At 34.2% G+C, this 18720-nt stretch overlaps 1 protein-coding gene across 9 annotated transcripts in view; it reads right to left on the bottom strand.

The window, feature by feature from the left end:
• Positions 1–14966, bottom strand: part of NOX4 (NADPH oxidase 4) — a 189392-nt gene extending 174426 nt beyond the window's left edge. For 3 of the 9 annotated variants that reach the window (XM_081281667.1, XM_081281668.1, XM_081281670.1), the window contains exons 1-2: positions 14363–14966; positions 13659–13754 (exon numbers count right to left, since the gene is read on the bottom strand). In XM_081281667.1, coding sequence (XP_081137793.1) covers positions 13659–13754; positions 14363–14419 — 153 coding nt within the window. In that variant the 5' untranslated portion in view covers positions 14420–14966. The other 6 variants (XM_081281671.1, XM_081281672.1, XM_081281673.1 and 3 more) reach the window with 5 other exon arrangements.
• Positions 14967–18720: the final 3754 nt, after the last annotated feature.

Below are 18720 nucleotides of genomic sequence, written 5' to 3'. Positions count from 1 at the left end.
GTTGTTACCTATCAGACATAGAAGGGAATTTCTAGTTTTTTTCTATCATGTCATCAATATTTCATATACAAAAGCAAGTAGTTTTATTTTTGAAATTTAGTGTATTTTAGCAAAGAAATATCAAGAACTCAATGGATAAACAATAAAAAGTCATAATGAACTTTAATGAATTAATATACTTTGGAAATCTAATTAAATATCCAAAGGCTATCATTGCAAAAACAGAGGTTGTTCTGTGTAATAATATCTTTCACTGTATTGTCTTTGTCTGTGAAATACTGAAAGCCAAAAGCATGGTTTTAATTTATTCAGTGAAATATTAAAAATAACATGTTTAGCAATGAGTTTTTGATGACATGGATAAATCTAATGTAACAATTAAAACTATATTTTAAAAGGAGAATACAAAACTGTTTATTCTGGATGATTACACTGCTACATCAAAAAAAGAAAAAAACGCACACCTGTAATTCCAGTGGCTCAGGAGGCTGAGGTAGAAGGATCTCGAGTCCAAAGCCAGCCTCAGCAACAGTGAGGCAGTATGTAACTCAATGAGACCCTATCTGTAAATATAATACAAAATTGGGCTGGGGATGTGGCTCAGTGGTCAAGTGCTACTGAGTTCAATCCCTGGTGCCAAAAAGAAAAAGAAAAAACATTTACTTAGGAAACACATCAAAATATCAGCAATGATTATGTTTAAGTGTTGATATAAATGACTTTTGGGTTTGTTTATTTTTGCATATCTCCATTTTACATAATAAATATGAAAAAATTTTACATAATAAATATGATAAAGCCATAATAAAATTATTTTCTTAAGAAAATAAAATGGAAATTCTTAACAGTAAACATGGGAAATAATTGTATATTTAAATATTGATAAAATAAAGCAAATTTCCATTTCTGTTTCTATGTATTTTCCAATTTTTTTCCATAATGGCATAGTTTATTTTCATAGTGGAAAATTCATGAATAGCTTTTTAAAATTATCTTAAAATTTTTTAATGGTTTAGGGTGGAATCTTTCAGATGACAAGCATTAAGCTGCCAAACTTTCCCTTTAGATTTTTGATAAATGAAAAGATACTAATTTAAAGCACAGGGTTCAACAGAATGGGACAGGGTAAAGGGAAAGCAGAAATTAGAATGAGTGATGTTATGGCCATTTAGGAAATAAAAAGGGTTCCAAGTATTGTAAGGAATAACTATTAGGTAATGGGAATGGAGATGCATGAGAACAAATGTTACCTACTTTTGAACACTATTATTAATCAAGTGGGGGCTAAACATAGGAGATCATCTAGCCTGATTCCCTTGTGATAGGTGTCATACCATATAACTTGTTTGGTTGTCATATGTGTTGTTATGACATTTAGCAAATAATTTCTGAAAACAAAGTATTCAGCATATATTAAAATATCAGTAAGGAAAATCCTAACATTCTGCATACCCAAATCGAAACACTCTATGCACTAACTTCTTAATATTTAGACGATCTTTGATGTTGATACCACTTATTTACTAACCTTCACAGTTTAGAAAGTTAGGGAAAGTTATTGCTCTGATACTTACTTACATTTTTTAAAAATCTGTTTCACTCTCTGCACCTATGCTTTAATGTTCTCTATTTTTTTCTTTCTTTCTTTCCTTCCTTCCTTCCTTCCTTCCTTCTTTTCTTCAATATGGGGACTGAACTCAGATTCTTATGCATGCTAGATGAGTGCTTCACCACTAAGTTACATCCCCAGACCTTTATGTAACTTCATGAGTCTTATTAAATTGCCCAGGTTAGAATCAAACTTCAGATTTCTTGTTTTACATTAAATTAGAAGATGGTCTCTTTTTTAATTTTTGGAAATTTTTAGACTTTAGCAAATCCATTTACAACTGGATTTAACATCAAAACCTTCTTAGCTCTAAATTTTTCTTGAAAGTAATGAATCTTTGTATTGTCATTAACTTATCTACTATAATTTGCTATTAGAATAGAATAGAGGACCTCATATTCATGTCTTCCTTATTTTAATTCTTCCCTCACCTCTCCCAGAAAAAGAACCCTATAATGAATATCTTAGAATAAACTTTTCATAACTACTTGTGAATTAAACTAAATTACCATTTGGGAAGTCAGAATGTTTCAATATTTAAATGTTCATGTTTGTTAAACTTAATAACATAATCCTCAATTTAAAATTGAGAAAATAGACTGAAATTTTTAATAAATTATTTAAAGACACATGTGTTAAGAGGCAAAATAAACATGTCCGCTTAGATCAATTCATGTTCTTTCACAACATCACATCAAAATCACATCATTCCACGGATACTCCTGATTTTCATAGGTATTACTATATTTGAAATTTGAAGAGTCAGTCCATGCTCAGGAAAAGATGATATAAAAAACTCTTGGTTTTAGCAAAAATCAGAACGTATGTCATAAAGAACTTTAGCAAATTAAATTTAATGTCTAAAATTCATGAGTTAAAATGTATTTCCATCTTTAAGAATGACACACTCAAGATTTAAAACCAATATAAGATATTTTTCTTTAAGCAAACTAAAATTAAGAAAACCTTGTTTATCTATTCTGAACCTGCAAACTAAACTCTAGAAGACTTTCACTTGACTCATTTCTCAAACTCTCAGATTATTATTATTTTTTTTTAAAGAGAGTGAGAGACAGAGAGAGAGAGAGAGACAGAGAGAATTTTTTAATCTTTATTTTTTAGTTTTCAGCGGGCACAACATCTTTGTATGTGGTGCTGAGAATCGAACCCGGCCGCACGCATACCAGGCGAGCGCGCTACCACTTGAGCCACATCCCCAGCCCCCTCTCAGATTATTTTAAAAAGCAGAGGATCAAACTAACTGAACAGCAAGTTTAGTGATAGTTTCTATACAATCCAAGCCAATCCCCACCCTATAGAAAAATACCATAGGAAGTTAACAAATAGAACAAAGACAATTCTCAACAGCAAATGTGATTTCTAAAGTAGGGGAAGAACATTCACGTTGAGCTCTACATTTTTGTGGTTTACTATGAGTCATTTTTTTTTTCCAGTTGGAACCCATTAATATAGACCACTGATGATATGTGCTTGATTTTTCTTTTAGATATTCTGAGCTATCAGAGGGGAGTCATTTTGCCTTTTGTTTCTATAGTTTAACAGACTTTACAAATGTGGTTTGGGGGTTCATATGGCTAAACCCCAAGAGAATTGACAAAACTCAATGGCCCAAAGTAACTTGTAAAGTAATTTGATGGAGAAAAATCAGTGAGGTGTAAAAGTACCCATCACCCTATCCCATCAGTTTTCTCCACTGGCACATCTTACTTTCCATTCCACAACTTTCTCCTGGGGGCATTTTGACTCACTTTGAAGTCATGACATGGAACAACAAGGAGTTAACTCAGGATAAGCTGCTGACTGGAAATCATATAAGAAAAAGCATACTGGGGAAAAGGAAGTTTACAGATTATTATTATTATATAAGATTGTTAAGGATCAGAGTAAAATAAAGAAAAGAAGAAAGATGACATTTTAAAGCTGCTTTTTTGAAATAGGCTTCATGCTAAGTACTTTCATCAATTGGAAAATTACTTGCAAATTCTGTTCTTTAGCTTACTTATGAATAGAACCTAACTTGTTGAATAGTGAAGATTTTGACATAGAATATATCATGTCAGACTCCTGAGATGTTAATGATGTTGCTCTATCATTTATTTTAATTTACTTAAAAGACCCACAACAATATCATAAGGTAGACATTATTTCCCTTGTTTGACTTTTGAAAACTCTAAGCTTAAGTGAAGATTAATAAAATATATTAATACTTTTTTGAATGAAATGTGTTCTATCTCAAACTGAAATTCCAACCAACAATTATGGCCAAGCCACCAAAACTTTGTGCCAATGACCAACAATAACACACAGCTTTATTCCCTCAAGAAGGATCAGAAAGGCAGCCAGAGGTCAACCAAAGAACTGAACCCAAAGCTTCAGCTGACCAGCAAGTATACAACATCATCATCAAACATATTTGTTAAGCACCCTTGTGAGCACCATGATAATGGAGTAAAGAATACATCTCCCTGTTCCACCAGCCATTTACTATATGATCAGTAAATCCCTTCCATCTTTATGTGTCTCTGAATTCCTTTTAATATGTTCACTTATAAACATAAACAATTTATGATATTGCTATTTAGAACTACTCATAGTAAAATACCATTAGTACCAAATACTACTATTTAATATTTATAACAATGTCTATCGTATTCTGAGTGCCTATATTCCAAGCATTTTACTTGAATTTTCTTAGGTAATCTTTAATAACCTAAGAGTAAGCTTTAAAATCTATTTCATCAAGTAGATCAGTTAAACTTAGGCTCAGATAATTAATTTGTTAATTTTATAAAGATAAAACAGTCCTAAACCATGATTCAAACACATATCCATATAGCTCCAAAACCCATGATCTTTTCAGTAAGAAATTCCAACTGATTTTCCTCTCCAGAATTACCTAGGCAATTTGAAAATAATTTATGTGACTAACACAATGTTTAGGACAATGGACATGAAGAAACACTGAGCAGAAGTTAGGATACCTAACATCTCCATTCAGCTTTGCACTGAGTATAAAGAAGGCATTTAATTATATTAAATCTATCTGTCAGATAAGGTAAATGGACTAGAACAATTCCTAAGGTCTCTGTAGCATATCACAGTTCTACAGACTCCTCTCCCTCCATGCTGAGTGCTCCCCAGGGAAGAGCAAACGTGACTACTATGATTATAATTCCAGTTACTATTGTTGACCTCAGCAATGTGCAAAGTAAAATAACTCCTCAATATTTACCATGTTCCTACTCTAAGAGTCATTTCCCTAAGTCATACTTTTGATGCCAAGAATTAAGCAATCCAAATGAAATATTGATGTTGTTCCTCATGGGGTGTTAATTTATTTGATTTCCTTCTTTGAGGACATGGCAGGGGTAAAACAGGTGTGTAAAACAATGTTCAAAAAAATTCAAGGGAAAGATTAAGACTTAAATTCTACAAACGACTGATCTGGAATGTCACAATACCTTCATAAGGAGGCCTGAGAAGGGATTTTATGCAATGTCATTCTGGAATGTTACTGCTCAGCTGGGATTCTACAACTGAGGAAAAAAGAACTACATTAATCTCAAATTAATTCGTCAAAACTCATGCTTAACTTCCAGAGGAAAACTAAGAAACATGTTAATGTATCAAAATGCATTCTACTGTCATGTATAATTAGAACAAATTAAAACATAAAAAACAAAAGTCATATATCGAAGTCCTGATGTACAATACTTCAGAATGTGACTGTATTTGGAGATAGTCTTTAAAGTGGCAATTAAGATTAAATGATATACTTGGAATGGATCCTAATCCTACTTTAATTGTCCTTAGAAGAAGAGATTAGGAAACAGATGCACACAGAATGAAGGTCAGGTGAAGACAAAGGAAGAAGAGAGCCATGTATAAGCCAAAGAGAGAGGTCTACGAAAGGAACAAACCCCACTGACAACTTGAGCCTTAACTTCTAGCCTCCAAAACTGTGCAGAAAGAATTTTTCTTTTTTTGTTTAAGCCATCTAGTCTGTAGTACTTTGCTATGGCAGTCCTGGAAAACTAATATAGTAGAAAGAAATTGAGATACATGTTTTGACTTGGATTTAAAAACAATCCATGTATTTTATTCTTACCTTTATGTCTAATCAAGTACTTACTAAAATATACTAAAGCAACCTCACAAACATACAGACTACACAGTCACATGCCGAACTATTGTGTTATGACACATAATAACTTGACAAAAGTAGAGAATTCCAGGTTTTAACACTGTTGAATAACCTCACATGGTACAGCAGGATGATTGAGGGCATGTGTTCAGTGTCAAGCAGATGTGGGCTCAAACTGGACTCTTCCATTTAGCTGTACAAGCTGGGGAAAGTTATCTATCTGCTGAGAATCACTTTCTCAATTCTACAAAAAGTGATAATTTCTATCCTCAGAGTGGTTATATGGATTTAATTAAATATAAAGACTAAATGAGCTTATAAAAATAAAGAGCCATGAAGTGCATCAGGTACATAGTGTGTGATCAATAAATAGTAAAAGTTGTTATTTGATTGAATCGTATAAAACTGCTAATATTTGATTGTTCTGTTCTATCAAAGGCATTCTATATGATTCAACTCAATATTTATGTTGCATAGAGGCAGAAAAACACAATGATTCAGAATAAAAATTCTGTCAATGGATGCATGGATGAAGAAAATATGGTTTATATGCACACAATGAAATACTTTTCTATCTTTAAAAAGAAGGAAATCCTGCCACTTACACTGACATGGATGAAACTGGAAGGCATCATAATGTTAAGAAAAATAAGCCAGGCACAGAAAGACAAATACAACATCATCTCACCTAATATGTGGAACCTAACAAAGTTGAATTCTTAGAAGTAGAGAGCACAATGGTGGTTACCAGTGGTTGCAGAGGTTGGGTAAAGTAGGGAGATAATAGTCAAAGAATGCAAAATTTTAATTAGGAGAAATAAATTCAAGAGATCTATTGTACATTACGGTGACTATAAAGTAAAAATGTCACATTCTTGAAAATTGAAGATTTTAAGTGTTTTACTACCAAAAATAATTAAAAAGTATGTGAAGTAATTAATGTATATGTTGATTAGCTCCATTCAGTCATTTTATAATATTTATATATTTCAAAACATCATGTTGTATACAATAAATTTATACAATTTTTGTAAAATTAAAAAATAAAAGAATATAAACTCTAGATCCAGGACCTTTAGGCTAGATTCCTGCCTCTGTCACTCACTAGCAAGTTATAGAACCTCCCTCTCAAATTCAGTTTCTCAGTTGCAAAGTAAAAAATCAAAATCATCTATTCCATACGTTAGATAAAAAGATTAAGGATTGTCTTGCATGCACAAGGCCCTGGGTTCAATCCCCAGCACCACACACACACACACACACACACACACACACACACACACAAGTAAGTAAATTAATCAATGCAAAGCTCTTTGAACAATGCCTAATACTTAATCCTCACTGACGCAGTCTGCTATTAGCATTAATGTTATTCATAACAAAATGAAGGAAGTGATTTTAAAATGCCTGAAATTCATTTCAGCTGCCAATCTATGCTGTTTGGAATGGTATTGATAAAAGAGAATTACACACTAGGCGGAAAACAAAGAGATCAAATATTGAGCCCCCGAATGCTGATAAATAAAGTGAAATCAGAAATGATCTAAATAGGCTGGGTGTGTTAGCACACACCTGTAATCCCAGCAGCTCAGGAGGCTGAGCCAGGAGGTTCAAAGGCAGACTCTGCAATTTAGAGAGGCCCTAAGCAATTCAGCAAGACTTTGTCTCTAAATAAAAATATAAAAAAGGACCAGGGACATGACTAAGTGGTTAAGTATCTCTTCAATCCCCAGTATCAAAAATAAATAAACAAATGAATAGCTCAAAAACTAAGTAAAAATGTCTTGCAATTCCTTCACAATTTATCTAAGGGAAATAAAAACTTCAAAAAAAAACACCTTTATTATGTTGAAAATATATTTTTATTGAGAGAAAATTAATAATTTTCCTTAAATTCTTAACTTGCTTAACTTGCTGATCATTTTAAAATATCATTTCACATTAAAAAAAAAAGCTAGTGGTCCATTTTTCATGGGGTTTAGACAGAATCAATAGACCAAATAGTAAACAAACCACTAATTCAGTGACTGATAGTGAGAAAATAACTTCAATCTTATTTTTCTATTTTGAAAAATAAAAACGAACTCTAAAGATACCAAAACTCCCAAGTCTAAAACTCTGTGGATTGCTATCAACTGTAAATTGATAAAGAATATACTGTGATTTCATCAAAGTATTAAAACCCACCTCACCTGTCAATAAACAGAAAAACACCTGGCTCAATTAGTAAAGATTAAGAAAAAAAAAAAAATGAACAAAAATAAGAGTTTAAAGTATCCCCTGAATAGAAACCACAATGTGTGCCTGGCTAATTCTGGCTAGTGACTTTTATATTCTGTGCAATAAAAGGAAAGAATTAATGATCAAGCCTTCTTCAGAAATTCACAGGAGGCATGTATTCCCTCCTTCTCAGCAGAATTAATGCTGCCCAGACCAGCTGTGAAACCAACAGTGACTTAAAATCCTAGGTTCATTCGCCTAGAAATTCTAATCTTCAACCTTAAGCAGTTCACATGACATCAGACTTCTGTCTCTGTACAATGTTATGATACACTTCTAGGACTCATAAGAGGGTAAATTAGTTAATGTTTCTAAAGAATAATGATTGACCAAAGAAACATCATCCTGGTGTTTCACTAGAAAGTTAGAAAAAACCTAAATGCTCATAACTTTCTCTCAAATAACATAGATATCTCAAAAAGGATTTCCAAAGGAAAAAAGTTTCATGTCCATACAGCAGGTAGAAAAAAAAAAAAAAAAACATGTGAGGAAAAAGCAAAGAATTTTTAATTCTCATCTTAAAACTATGAGAATAGGTTAAAATTGAATAGTCCATATACAAATGTTAGTTTGGAGAGAAAAAAAATGTAAAACCAAGAAACTAAGGCACATATACCTAGTACCACAAAATTCATTCTTTTCCAAAGTTAAAATGTTTATATCAATTACATAATACTCTAGTTATAAAAATGTCAAAATATATTTCAAAAATGGGTAACATGAATATGAGTGCTTGATTTTTGAGTTAGAATGCCACCATATTTTTTAATGGAAAAATTAAATTTCTTAGGTTTGCTAACAACACATTAGCATTTTCTATTAGAGTAAAAAGTAACTATCTCCATTTCTTAAAATAAATATATCAAAACTTATTTTCTTAAGCAATCCAAGGTGTCCTTTATTTAAAGAGCTGCAATGGAAGAGTGCATGAGGTCGTTTCAATTTTTTTGTTTGCTTGGGTATTTGTTTTGTTTTGGTTTCCCCTCAAGACTTTTCTTCTTATCCAATTTTAAGATTCCAAACTCACAGCATGTCATAATTAAACATCTCCTAGGAAGTACACAATCAGATTAGCATGTTAACTCAGGCGTAAACCAGCCATGACCATGCTGCTTTCAGTCTGTAAAAGGCCAGTCTGGGTAAGATCATTAAAAAAGAAGAAAAAAAGTACTAAAACATATTTATCTCTCCTTTATTTTATCTTCTAGCACTATAGGTCTTATTTTCCCTTTCAATTCTAAAGTAATTTTTAATCTTTAATTGTGGTATAAGAACAGTCATATAGAAATAGTAATGAACACTCTTGTTCTGAGAATTAAATATTTCCCCTTCATTCTTAAAAATTACCAACACCAGAAAGTTCAGAAGACAAGGCAGAAGACCGAGATTTTTATAGTTCATGCCAATAATTAAAGTCCACAACTACCCTTCCAATATCAACTCTTATTTATAGAGGAGGAGAAAAAAAAACTAGCCATAACATAATGTATTTTTTATTGGGCTACTTATCTGGCTAGTTGTTTGCTTTGAAGCAAAATAGTAAGCATTGTGGCCAAGAGTAAGAATAATTCTCCCCACAGTTTGTACTTGAACTGCCAAAAATGGAAGCCACTGACCACACATGGCCATTCAGTATGTGAAATGTGTCTATCATTATAAAGGAACTAAATGTTTAGTTTAATTTTATTAATCTAAAAAAAAATTGGGGGGTGATTAAGGAGGATAGTTTCTCACTCTGTTTCCCATTCTGATCTTGGACTCCTGGGCTCAAGTGATTCTCCTGCCTCAGCTGGGACTACAGGCACATGCCACTACATCTGATTCCAAAAAACTTAAATTTTAAAGTTGATACACATTTGTGTTATTAGATAAAATTCTGACTGTAAACTTTATGAAGCCTAAATGTAGGTAAGGTGTTCCTGTTAAAAATTTAGTGGTTGAATTGTAACTTTCCTGAGTATAAATTTCAAGTATTTAATAAGAAAGAATCATGTAAAGTATCTCATTAATTTCTTTAGTAATGACTACCTGTTAAAGTGATAATGTTTTAGATATGTTGAGTTTAATTTATTTTTAGAATTAATAACTCTGTCTTCTTCTTATTTTGTCTTGCATTGTATTTCTACTGGGCAGTATGGATAAAGAATAATATTAACCAGTGGTTTACATTCTTGAGATGGGCAAGATAAATAGTTTAGAAAAATATGTATTATGAGGGAAAAGCAAAGAGGTAAGAAAGGACTCCATTCAAATTCTACTTCTGACAGTAACCATCAGACCTTAGAACAAGTCACATAGCTTCCTAGGTCTGTATATCCTCAAATGTAAAGTGCACAGCATAGCTTCCAAGCTAAAACAAAATATTTGTAAAGTGTCTGGCATATCATATGTATAAATAAATAGTTGAATAATAATTATTTTCAATATAAATCAGAGATCTTTGCCAACACTTCTCAATGTCTGTATCTTCCTATAAACAAGATATGTTCTGTAGATCCTTGTAGCCCATAATACCATAGTAATGTTACTATTATAGGTACATTTTACAGGTGAATGGCAGCAAGCTTTATATTCAATGCTATTATCAAATTTCTCAGCGAATGAATGTACTGTTTCCATCTGTGTTTTAAAATGGTACAATCAAATTGATTTCCATAAATAGTATCGTGAGAACCTAAAAATCATCTAAAAATGATTAATAAAATCAGAATACTTATGTCCCCTTTAGTATTTCTACAATTCTATCATTTTAAGTCTGACTACTTGATAAGGTCTAATATGCACTGCTGTAAGACATTAATAATATTTAGTCATTAAAGCTGTAAAACACAGACATCAGCAATATTTACTTAAAAATAATTGTAACTCATTATTATTATGTATTATTATACTGTATATATATATATATATATATGTATATATGTATATGTGTATGTGTGCGAGTGTGTGTGTGTGTGTTGCATTTTGAAAAGCATCTGCAAATTCTTACTCTATGAAACCATATCACATCCATAACAATATTAGGAAAGTTATGCCTAGGACAAATAAAATTATTCCTCCATGAAGTTAAGACCTAAACTATAGGGGTTACTTTTTCACTAAAAAGAACCATATAGTTTCAAAATACTTACTTCAAAAAATTTAGATACATTAATGAAAAAAAATTCATAATTTCTGGGGAGACATTTAGAAGTCATAGATTATTTTTCCTTTCCACAAGAACTCTTGGTAAAATGTTAAATTCTTACTAGATGGTTTAAAAATCAGGTCAGTTTTATGAAAACTAACTCACGATGACCTATCAGTCTGCCCATCGCCCTCCTCGATCCCAGTCTTCCATTTGTTCATTTTATCACTCTATTCCTTCATTCACTTAATCAGTGTTTATTGAACTCTTATTATATGCCAGCAGTTCTTAAACCTTCCTAACTTGTTGGTATCATTTAAACAAAAGCACCAAGTAGAATGGAAGTAAAGAGATGCAGCATATTTTGAAATGTTTTAAAATTTTATTGGGCTGTCATAAAGAAAAATAAAATTACGGCACTTGCAGACCACCACGTTTGGCAAAATAAGTCAAACTCACAAGGTCAAGTGTCACGTTTTCTCTCATATGCAGAAACTAGAGAGGATAAAGAAAAAAAAAAGAAGGTAGGAGTGGATCTCCTAAAAATCAAAAGGAGATCAGTCAAGGAAAGGGACCAAGGGGTGGAAGGTGGGGAGGGAGGAAGGAAGTGCTAAGGAATGATATTGGCAAATTATATTGTTATATAGGGTGTATATATGAATAAATAACAACAAGTCCCATCAATATGTACAACTATAGTACACCAATAAAAATGTGGGAAACTTTTTTAAAAAATAAAATAGACATAATTTGAAATTAAATATTAAAATTTATTTGGCTGTGAGGGTGCACGCATGCACACACATGCATGTATATATGTTGAATTTTATCAGACCTATCACTAACATATATTTAAAGTTACACAGGATCCATGTTGACAAAAATTGGTTTACAAAAATTTTTGGTTTCCAACATAATTAGTTTCCTTTTAAATTATTGTTTTGGCTTATGCTGGGTCACAGAGTTCAAATCCAAAGTGCAGTTATGTCTTTTCAAGTTATTGCAATAACTCTCCAATTCTTAAGATTTTATATTGCCACAAATACCCTCTTAATCCAGAACAAATTTTACTCTCAAGAGTTTTCTCCATGTTGCTCAACAAGTTACATAATAAATTTCCCACTGGAAAACCTCCTGCTCATTAATTCACATCAAATAACAAATTTCCAGGAAACAAAATAAGGAAAGGCTAGCAGATCTTATGTTTTAGTACAGAAGATTTCTTGTTTATTGAATTATAATTATTTACTTGTTGGATTTCCATTAGATTGCAAGCAACTTGAGGGATGGGGCTTTACTCTTCATGCATGCATTTGAAAAGCATAGGTTTCAGGATAGTTTCTACATTGTTGAATAAAAGAAAGAAAGAATTGTTCAGATTTTAGAATTTCTAATAAAATGAGTTTGTTTTTGAGACTCTCTTAACTCATTAGCTAAAAACCTAGGCATTAAGCTTTAAAAAGATAATGTGGCAATATATTATGAAAAATAGCACTTTGGTTACACAATAAAAATATCAATCATTAATTCAGCTGCAACTTATTGCAGGCTTAACACTTGCAAATCATTGAGATGCTAGGATTAAAAAGTAAAGTCTGTACATGTAAAACATGAAAGGGAGAGCTGGTTCCACAAAATTCATTGAACTAATATTAAAATTGCAATGAAATTATGAAAAAAAAGTGATACATTTCCTCTTTTGAATGTGTTTTCTTCCTCAATGAGAAGGAATGACAAAATCTGCTTGTTCAGGTGACCTAAGACCTTGCAATATATTTTATAATTTTTGCTTGTTGCTTAGAAAATATAGTCTCCTTATACAAAGTAAGATGTCATCAGTGACACTGTCTTTTGTTAAAGAGGTTAGGTAGGAAGAGGATAAGAAGGAATAATGAGATCAGAAACAGAAAAGGGAAAGGAAAAAATTTCAAAGTGAATAAATCAGAGCAAAGTTTTGCACAATATTATCCTCATATTAGACCAGTATTCTAGAGCCATGATCAGCCACTAACTTAAAGCCAGCAGCTGAGAACTACACAGAAAGAATACCCTCATTAGACACATACTTTGTGAAAACTGTCAGTAAAAGAAACAGTGCAGAAATCCTCTGGATAAGCTTATGGGCAGGATGAAAGCCTTGATACATGCAAACTAAAAGCCTGTCATCAGTTGGTTCTCCTAGTATAGCAAATCCTTCAGGGCATTTTGCAGCTTGCAAAAAGTAGCAACCCTTCTCAGGCTCTAATAGCCTCTGGCAGATTCATTCATTTCACTTTAGCAGATAATACCTTTGGTTCTTAAAATGAGTTAATCGTTCTATTCTAGACAAGTGTAAAAGATAAATCAAGAAATTTGACCACTTTAGAGATCAACAACTTTTTCAAAGTGTACAACAAAGGTTTCTTTGATAAATGGAAGAACTGACCAAGTTCTGCTGAATTAAAGCCACTGCACCAGGTCACCCAAGTCCCACTTACACCCAGCATCTGGTGGAGGTAGTGATACTCTGGTCCTTGGTTGTACAGCAGGAAGGTTTTCCAGAAAAGCAGGACATTCAGAAACAGCCAAATGAGCTAAACCAATCACACAAAGGGAGAGAAAAAACAAAAATTTTTTAAAGGCATCACTTGATGAATGAAACCACAAGTCCATTGTTTGGACACAGAGTTTTCAATGCAATCTCAATGAAAAATTGCAGAACACTTTCTTAATTGGTCAGAAAGTTGAAAAGCCTCATAAATAAATCTGGACCCAGGCCCTTCACCTGAGATAAGATTTGGGTGGCAAACGGGTCAGCTAAATGATCTTTGAAATACAAAATAAGATTAAGAAATTAGTGACATCACCATGATCACCATGTCTTAAGTAAAACGCAAGCAACCCCAGAAAAAAAAACAATGGGGGCAAACATGTTTAAAGGGTTAAGAGAAAGCTGTGTTCACTTAAAGTAATTGCTTCTCCCCTCCTTCACATCCGCCCATCAGTGTGTAGGAAAGTTCCCATGCATGGGGGTTGGGGGAGGGGTCGTTATCATCTCCAGGTTTTAACATTGTAAAGTTTTGTTAGTTGAAACTGTTCGAATCTAACTTCCACTTCCAACTTCCCACCCGCCCACGCTCAGGGAATGAATCAAAGTAGCTGCGGGAGAGACCGAACGCGAGCGACCGGCCCGCCATCCTACCAGGCAGAGGTGTTTAACCCCTTCGTTGGCCAGCCAGCTCCTCCAGGACACAGCCATGCCGCAGGCCCCACGGTGCTGCGCTCTTTGCCTGCGGTCCCGAAAAGGAGCAAGCGACTGCCCGGACAGCGGTTACAGCGGTGCGGCCCGCGGGGGGGCGGGAGAACCGAGGGTCAAAGACTGAGTGAAGTCGGGGCCGGCGCCGAGCCAGCCCGGGCGGGGTGTGCGCCCGCTCCCACCCGCCCGGCCCGCTGCCCCGGCGGCCGCACCGTCTGCGCTCGCGCCAGCCCCTTTGTCTGCGCTCAATCTGCTGTTGTGGCGGCTGCTGTTCAGGATGTCCCGGGTGGAACTTGGAGGCGTCCCCCGCAGTTGCAGGCTCAGTCTGCCCAGTGCCGGAATACCAACCAAGAAGTGGAGCCTGATAGTCATGCTAAAAGTGGGGACACTCGCTACACCCTCGCACCCGCGTGCACACACACACACACACACTCAGCCCCCCCACATACACAATCAGAATCACACACACAGTACACACACTCATACACACCCAGCACCACAGTCACACCACACACACACACACACACACACCACGCACACCACACACACACACTCACATATTCACACAATACCCCCACACACACACCACACACACCATACACTCCCCACACATGCCCCATACACATCACAAATGCGGCACACTCACCACAGGAACAAAACACACACACTTAGTTTTGGACTGGTTGTTTTCCCCCTCCAAAAAAGTTTAACTCAAAGAGGCTCGGTAATGAAGTTTGAACTTGAAATAGTTTTCTGAGTTTCAACCTCCCCCTTCTCAGGCTACTTATCCTGCCTCAGAACAAAGGGCCCCTCCAACAAAGAAGCCTCCCACTACCTGTTCCTTCATTACACAGTCTACCCTATCTGAATGGAAAACTTTCAAAACATTGCTGAATAAAAAAAAAAAAAATGGGGCCTGGGTGTAAACAGGTAAAACTGCCTTAATTCTCAGGGGCTTTATGGAAGCTCAGATTCACACTACTTAGGAATTAGGTGTTTTATTACCTAGTTTGGGGGTCTATTTGGTAGTAGGATCCTCTCAAACTTGTACCCCAGGCCCAGTGAAGAGTGAGAAAAATGTGAAGCCAACACAGGGTACCCATCCTATACTGCAGTGCATCCATATTAGGGAAGAGGGGGAAAAATCATTCATATAAAAGAATGTCTGATGATGCACAATAAGTTCATTAAAACATAAACGTTCTCAAATTTAACTAACAAATGACAGAAAAAGTTCTCTACTAGTAACCTAATCTTGTGGCTTTCAGGTTCTTGTTTTTTTGTTTTTTGTTTTTTTGTTTTTTTCCTTATGAAATTAATTTTATCACACTAGCCATGGGATATAATTGAAACTAAATTTCATAAAATCATACTGACCTTACTCCATGTAATATGCTTAATTTAATGAGTAGATTAATGTTTACAACCTTCAGTTTGAAAAATTGGAGTAAATTCATATCAAGTTCAAGTTAAATTTCAGTTTCCTTTCTAATAATCTGATTATTTGAAACCTTCGTATTTCATACATGATCTAATCCTAAAAACTACCCCAAATATTAGCATTAGAGAGTATATTATTTATTAACAATTTAATAATAATTTATAAGTAATTTAATAATATTTATAATTAAGACTGTGATCTTATGGACCATGTGATTCTTAAAGAATAAACAAAAGGAGCAAATTAGAAACCCAAGCCTGTCACTACTGGATAAAGTTCAAAATTTAACACATACTAAAACTTTAATTTTAATAAATGGGGACAGGGCTATTGGTTGGCTAAATAGTTTCCTGCAATGCGTTGAGAATATCAAGACAATTGAATAGTAGAAATTTCTAAAAGCTCAGCTACTTCCAGAAAAATAATGACAAAAAAAGAAGACAAAAATGATAGAAGCAACTCTAAATATGTACCTGCAAAGTATCAGGCACTGACCTTGGTAAGTAGTAATCAGAAATCTCCCTTACTTGTCATGATAGTTCTCTAGCTGTATGTTAGTCCCCTACATTAAAGCTGAAGAAACTGAAGGTAAGAGATTAAGAAACTTTTGTTACATAGTGAAACAGGGCTGCTTAAGGCTTAAACAACCCACTACCATTCTATTGTGAAATCTAGAAAAATAACAAAAAGCTATACATAAATGTTGATTATTTTATTTGTGACTATTATTCTGCTACTTTGTAAAAGGAGTCCAGGATTAAACTGTGTATGTTGACAAGCAAGCTATCCCTGAGGGACAGAGCTGTTCTGTGTTATGCCGGAACACCCGTTAGTGATGTTCTTTGCAATGTAATTTTCTCTAAGCCAGATTGTTGAATGCAAGTTACTATTTTTTCCTAACTAGGAAAGACTGCTCTCAAAAATATTAGGGAGAGAGTTCTGTAGTTTTATCAGAATCTTTCAGATACCATAATGAAACTGATATTTGCCACAAAGACTTCACAAGAAAAATATAAATGACAGAAACTTTTGCTCTTGGCTGAAATAATGCTAAGCTTGCAGCACAACACTGATTATTCTATGCTGACTATAAACTCTAGTAGTTGAAGACATTCTTGACCTATCATTTATTACTTAATAAAGAATTTCTATAAATAGTGTCCTTCAGAATATGAAATGCTTGGGGGAACTTTGATAAAAGTTCAACCCTTGAGCTCTCTTACTGCATTTCGTTCTGTCTTCACTTGGAAGCATAACTTTTTTTTCCCAACCCATTTCTCCTCCATACATACACACAGACTTATCCTTGAAGTGTGCATGTTTTGGTATATTATTCTATACACATGATCATTAATACATTTTCCAGATATTAATTTAATTATGTGTGTACATTTCTAATTTGCCTGATAAACTAGACTTCTTAAGGACAAGCATCCTGTCTTATTCAGGTTTTAACCCAGGACTTAACACAAAGTTTAACATATAGAAGGAATTTACATAATATTTACTGATTCATAGTTAAGTATATCATCCTTCTTTATGCACTTTTCTCAAACTTCAGTTTCTCGAATGTAATTTTCCAATAAAACACACACACAAATAAATAAATAGTCTGTTCTGCTTATAATCAACTACCATAAAAGGATAACTGTGGAAAGAACCCCTTGACATGGGTAGCATTTATCCCACAAGTCATTTGATACTCACTTGAGACAACTGGGCATTTGCATTAGTTTCCTGAAACTTCGATGAAAAATTACTACAGACTTCATGGTTTAAAACAGCAGAAACTACCAGACAGAGTTACATGCCTACAATCCCAGCTACTTGGGAGGCTGAGGCAGGAGAATCCCAAGTTTGAAACCAACTTGGGAATGTAGCTCAGTGAAAGAGTACCCATTGGTTCAGCCCCTAATATAAATCAATCAGTCAACCAATTAATAAGAAGTTTATTCTCTCACAGTGCTTATGGCCAGAAGTCTGAAATCAGTATTGAGTTGAAATCAGGATGTTGACAGTCCTCTTCCTGAAATGGCAAGGGAGATTTTGTTTCTGGACTTTTTCAGCTTCTGGTGGCTAATGGCATTCCTTAATTTGTGGCACGTAACTCATGTCTGCACCCTTGATCATATCACCTTCTACCTGTATATATGTCAAAACACCCTTTGTCTCTCTCCTCTGAAGGTACACCTGTGATTGTTTATAGGCTCACCTAGATAATTTCCTCATGTAAAGATCTTTAATTTAATTACATCTCCAAAAAAATTCCTTTTTCCTTACAAAGTAACATTTTTGGGTTCCTGGGATTAAGACCTGACATCTTGGAGTGGCTATTATTTAGCCTACTGATGCACCTAAATTAAATTAATTTATGTCATTTTTATTTTTTATGACTGGATATGCCAGCCTTAGCGTAGGACTTTTGAAGAAATTCTCCTTAAGCAATGAAAAATTGGGATTTCTAAATTGCATCTGTCAGGGAGCATGAAATTATATACCAGGAAGTATGCCTGGCAGAATTCAGTAAGATTTTTTCTCCTTTGTAATTTGATTGAGCTTATCATTTTTGTTATCCCATATCTGATTATCAGGAGAAACTAGCATTAAAGTGCAAGATGAAAAAATGCCTGTTTGTCTTTCTTAGAAACAGAAAGGGGAAAGAAAACTGAGAATTCCAATCCCAGTGTACTGCATAATGGATAGAGAATCCTGGAGATGGGAGTGACAAGGATAGCAAAGAAATAAAGGAAATTTTGCACCATGTCCCTGAGGACCTTGGCAAGGAAGAAAGGCCCACCAGAGATTGGTAAGAATTGGTCCAAGGCCTTACCATTTACAAGTCTGAGGACAAGGTCCAGACAGT

This window comes from Spermophilus citellus (assembly GCF_964194105.1).
Source record: "Spermophilus citellus genome assembly, chromosome: 2".
In the NCBI taxonomy this organism is placed as follows: Eukaryota; Metazoa; Chordata; class Mammalia; order Rodentia; family Sciuridae; genus Spermophilus; species Spermophilus citellus.
Note: the sequence above shows the minus strand (reverse complement) of the source record. Positions and strands in the feature narration are given on the sequence as shown.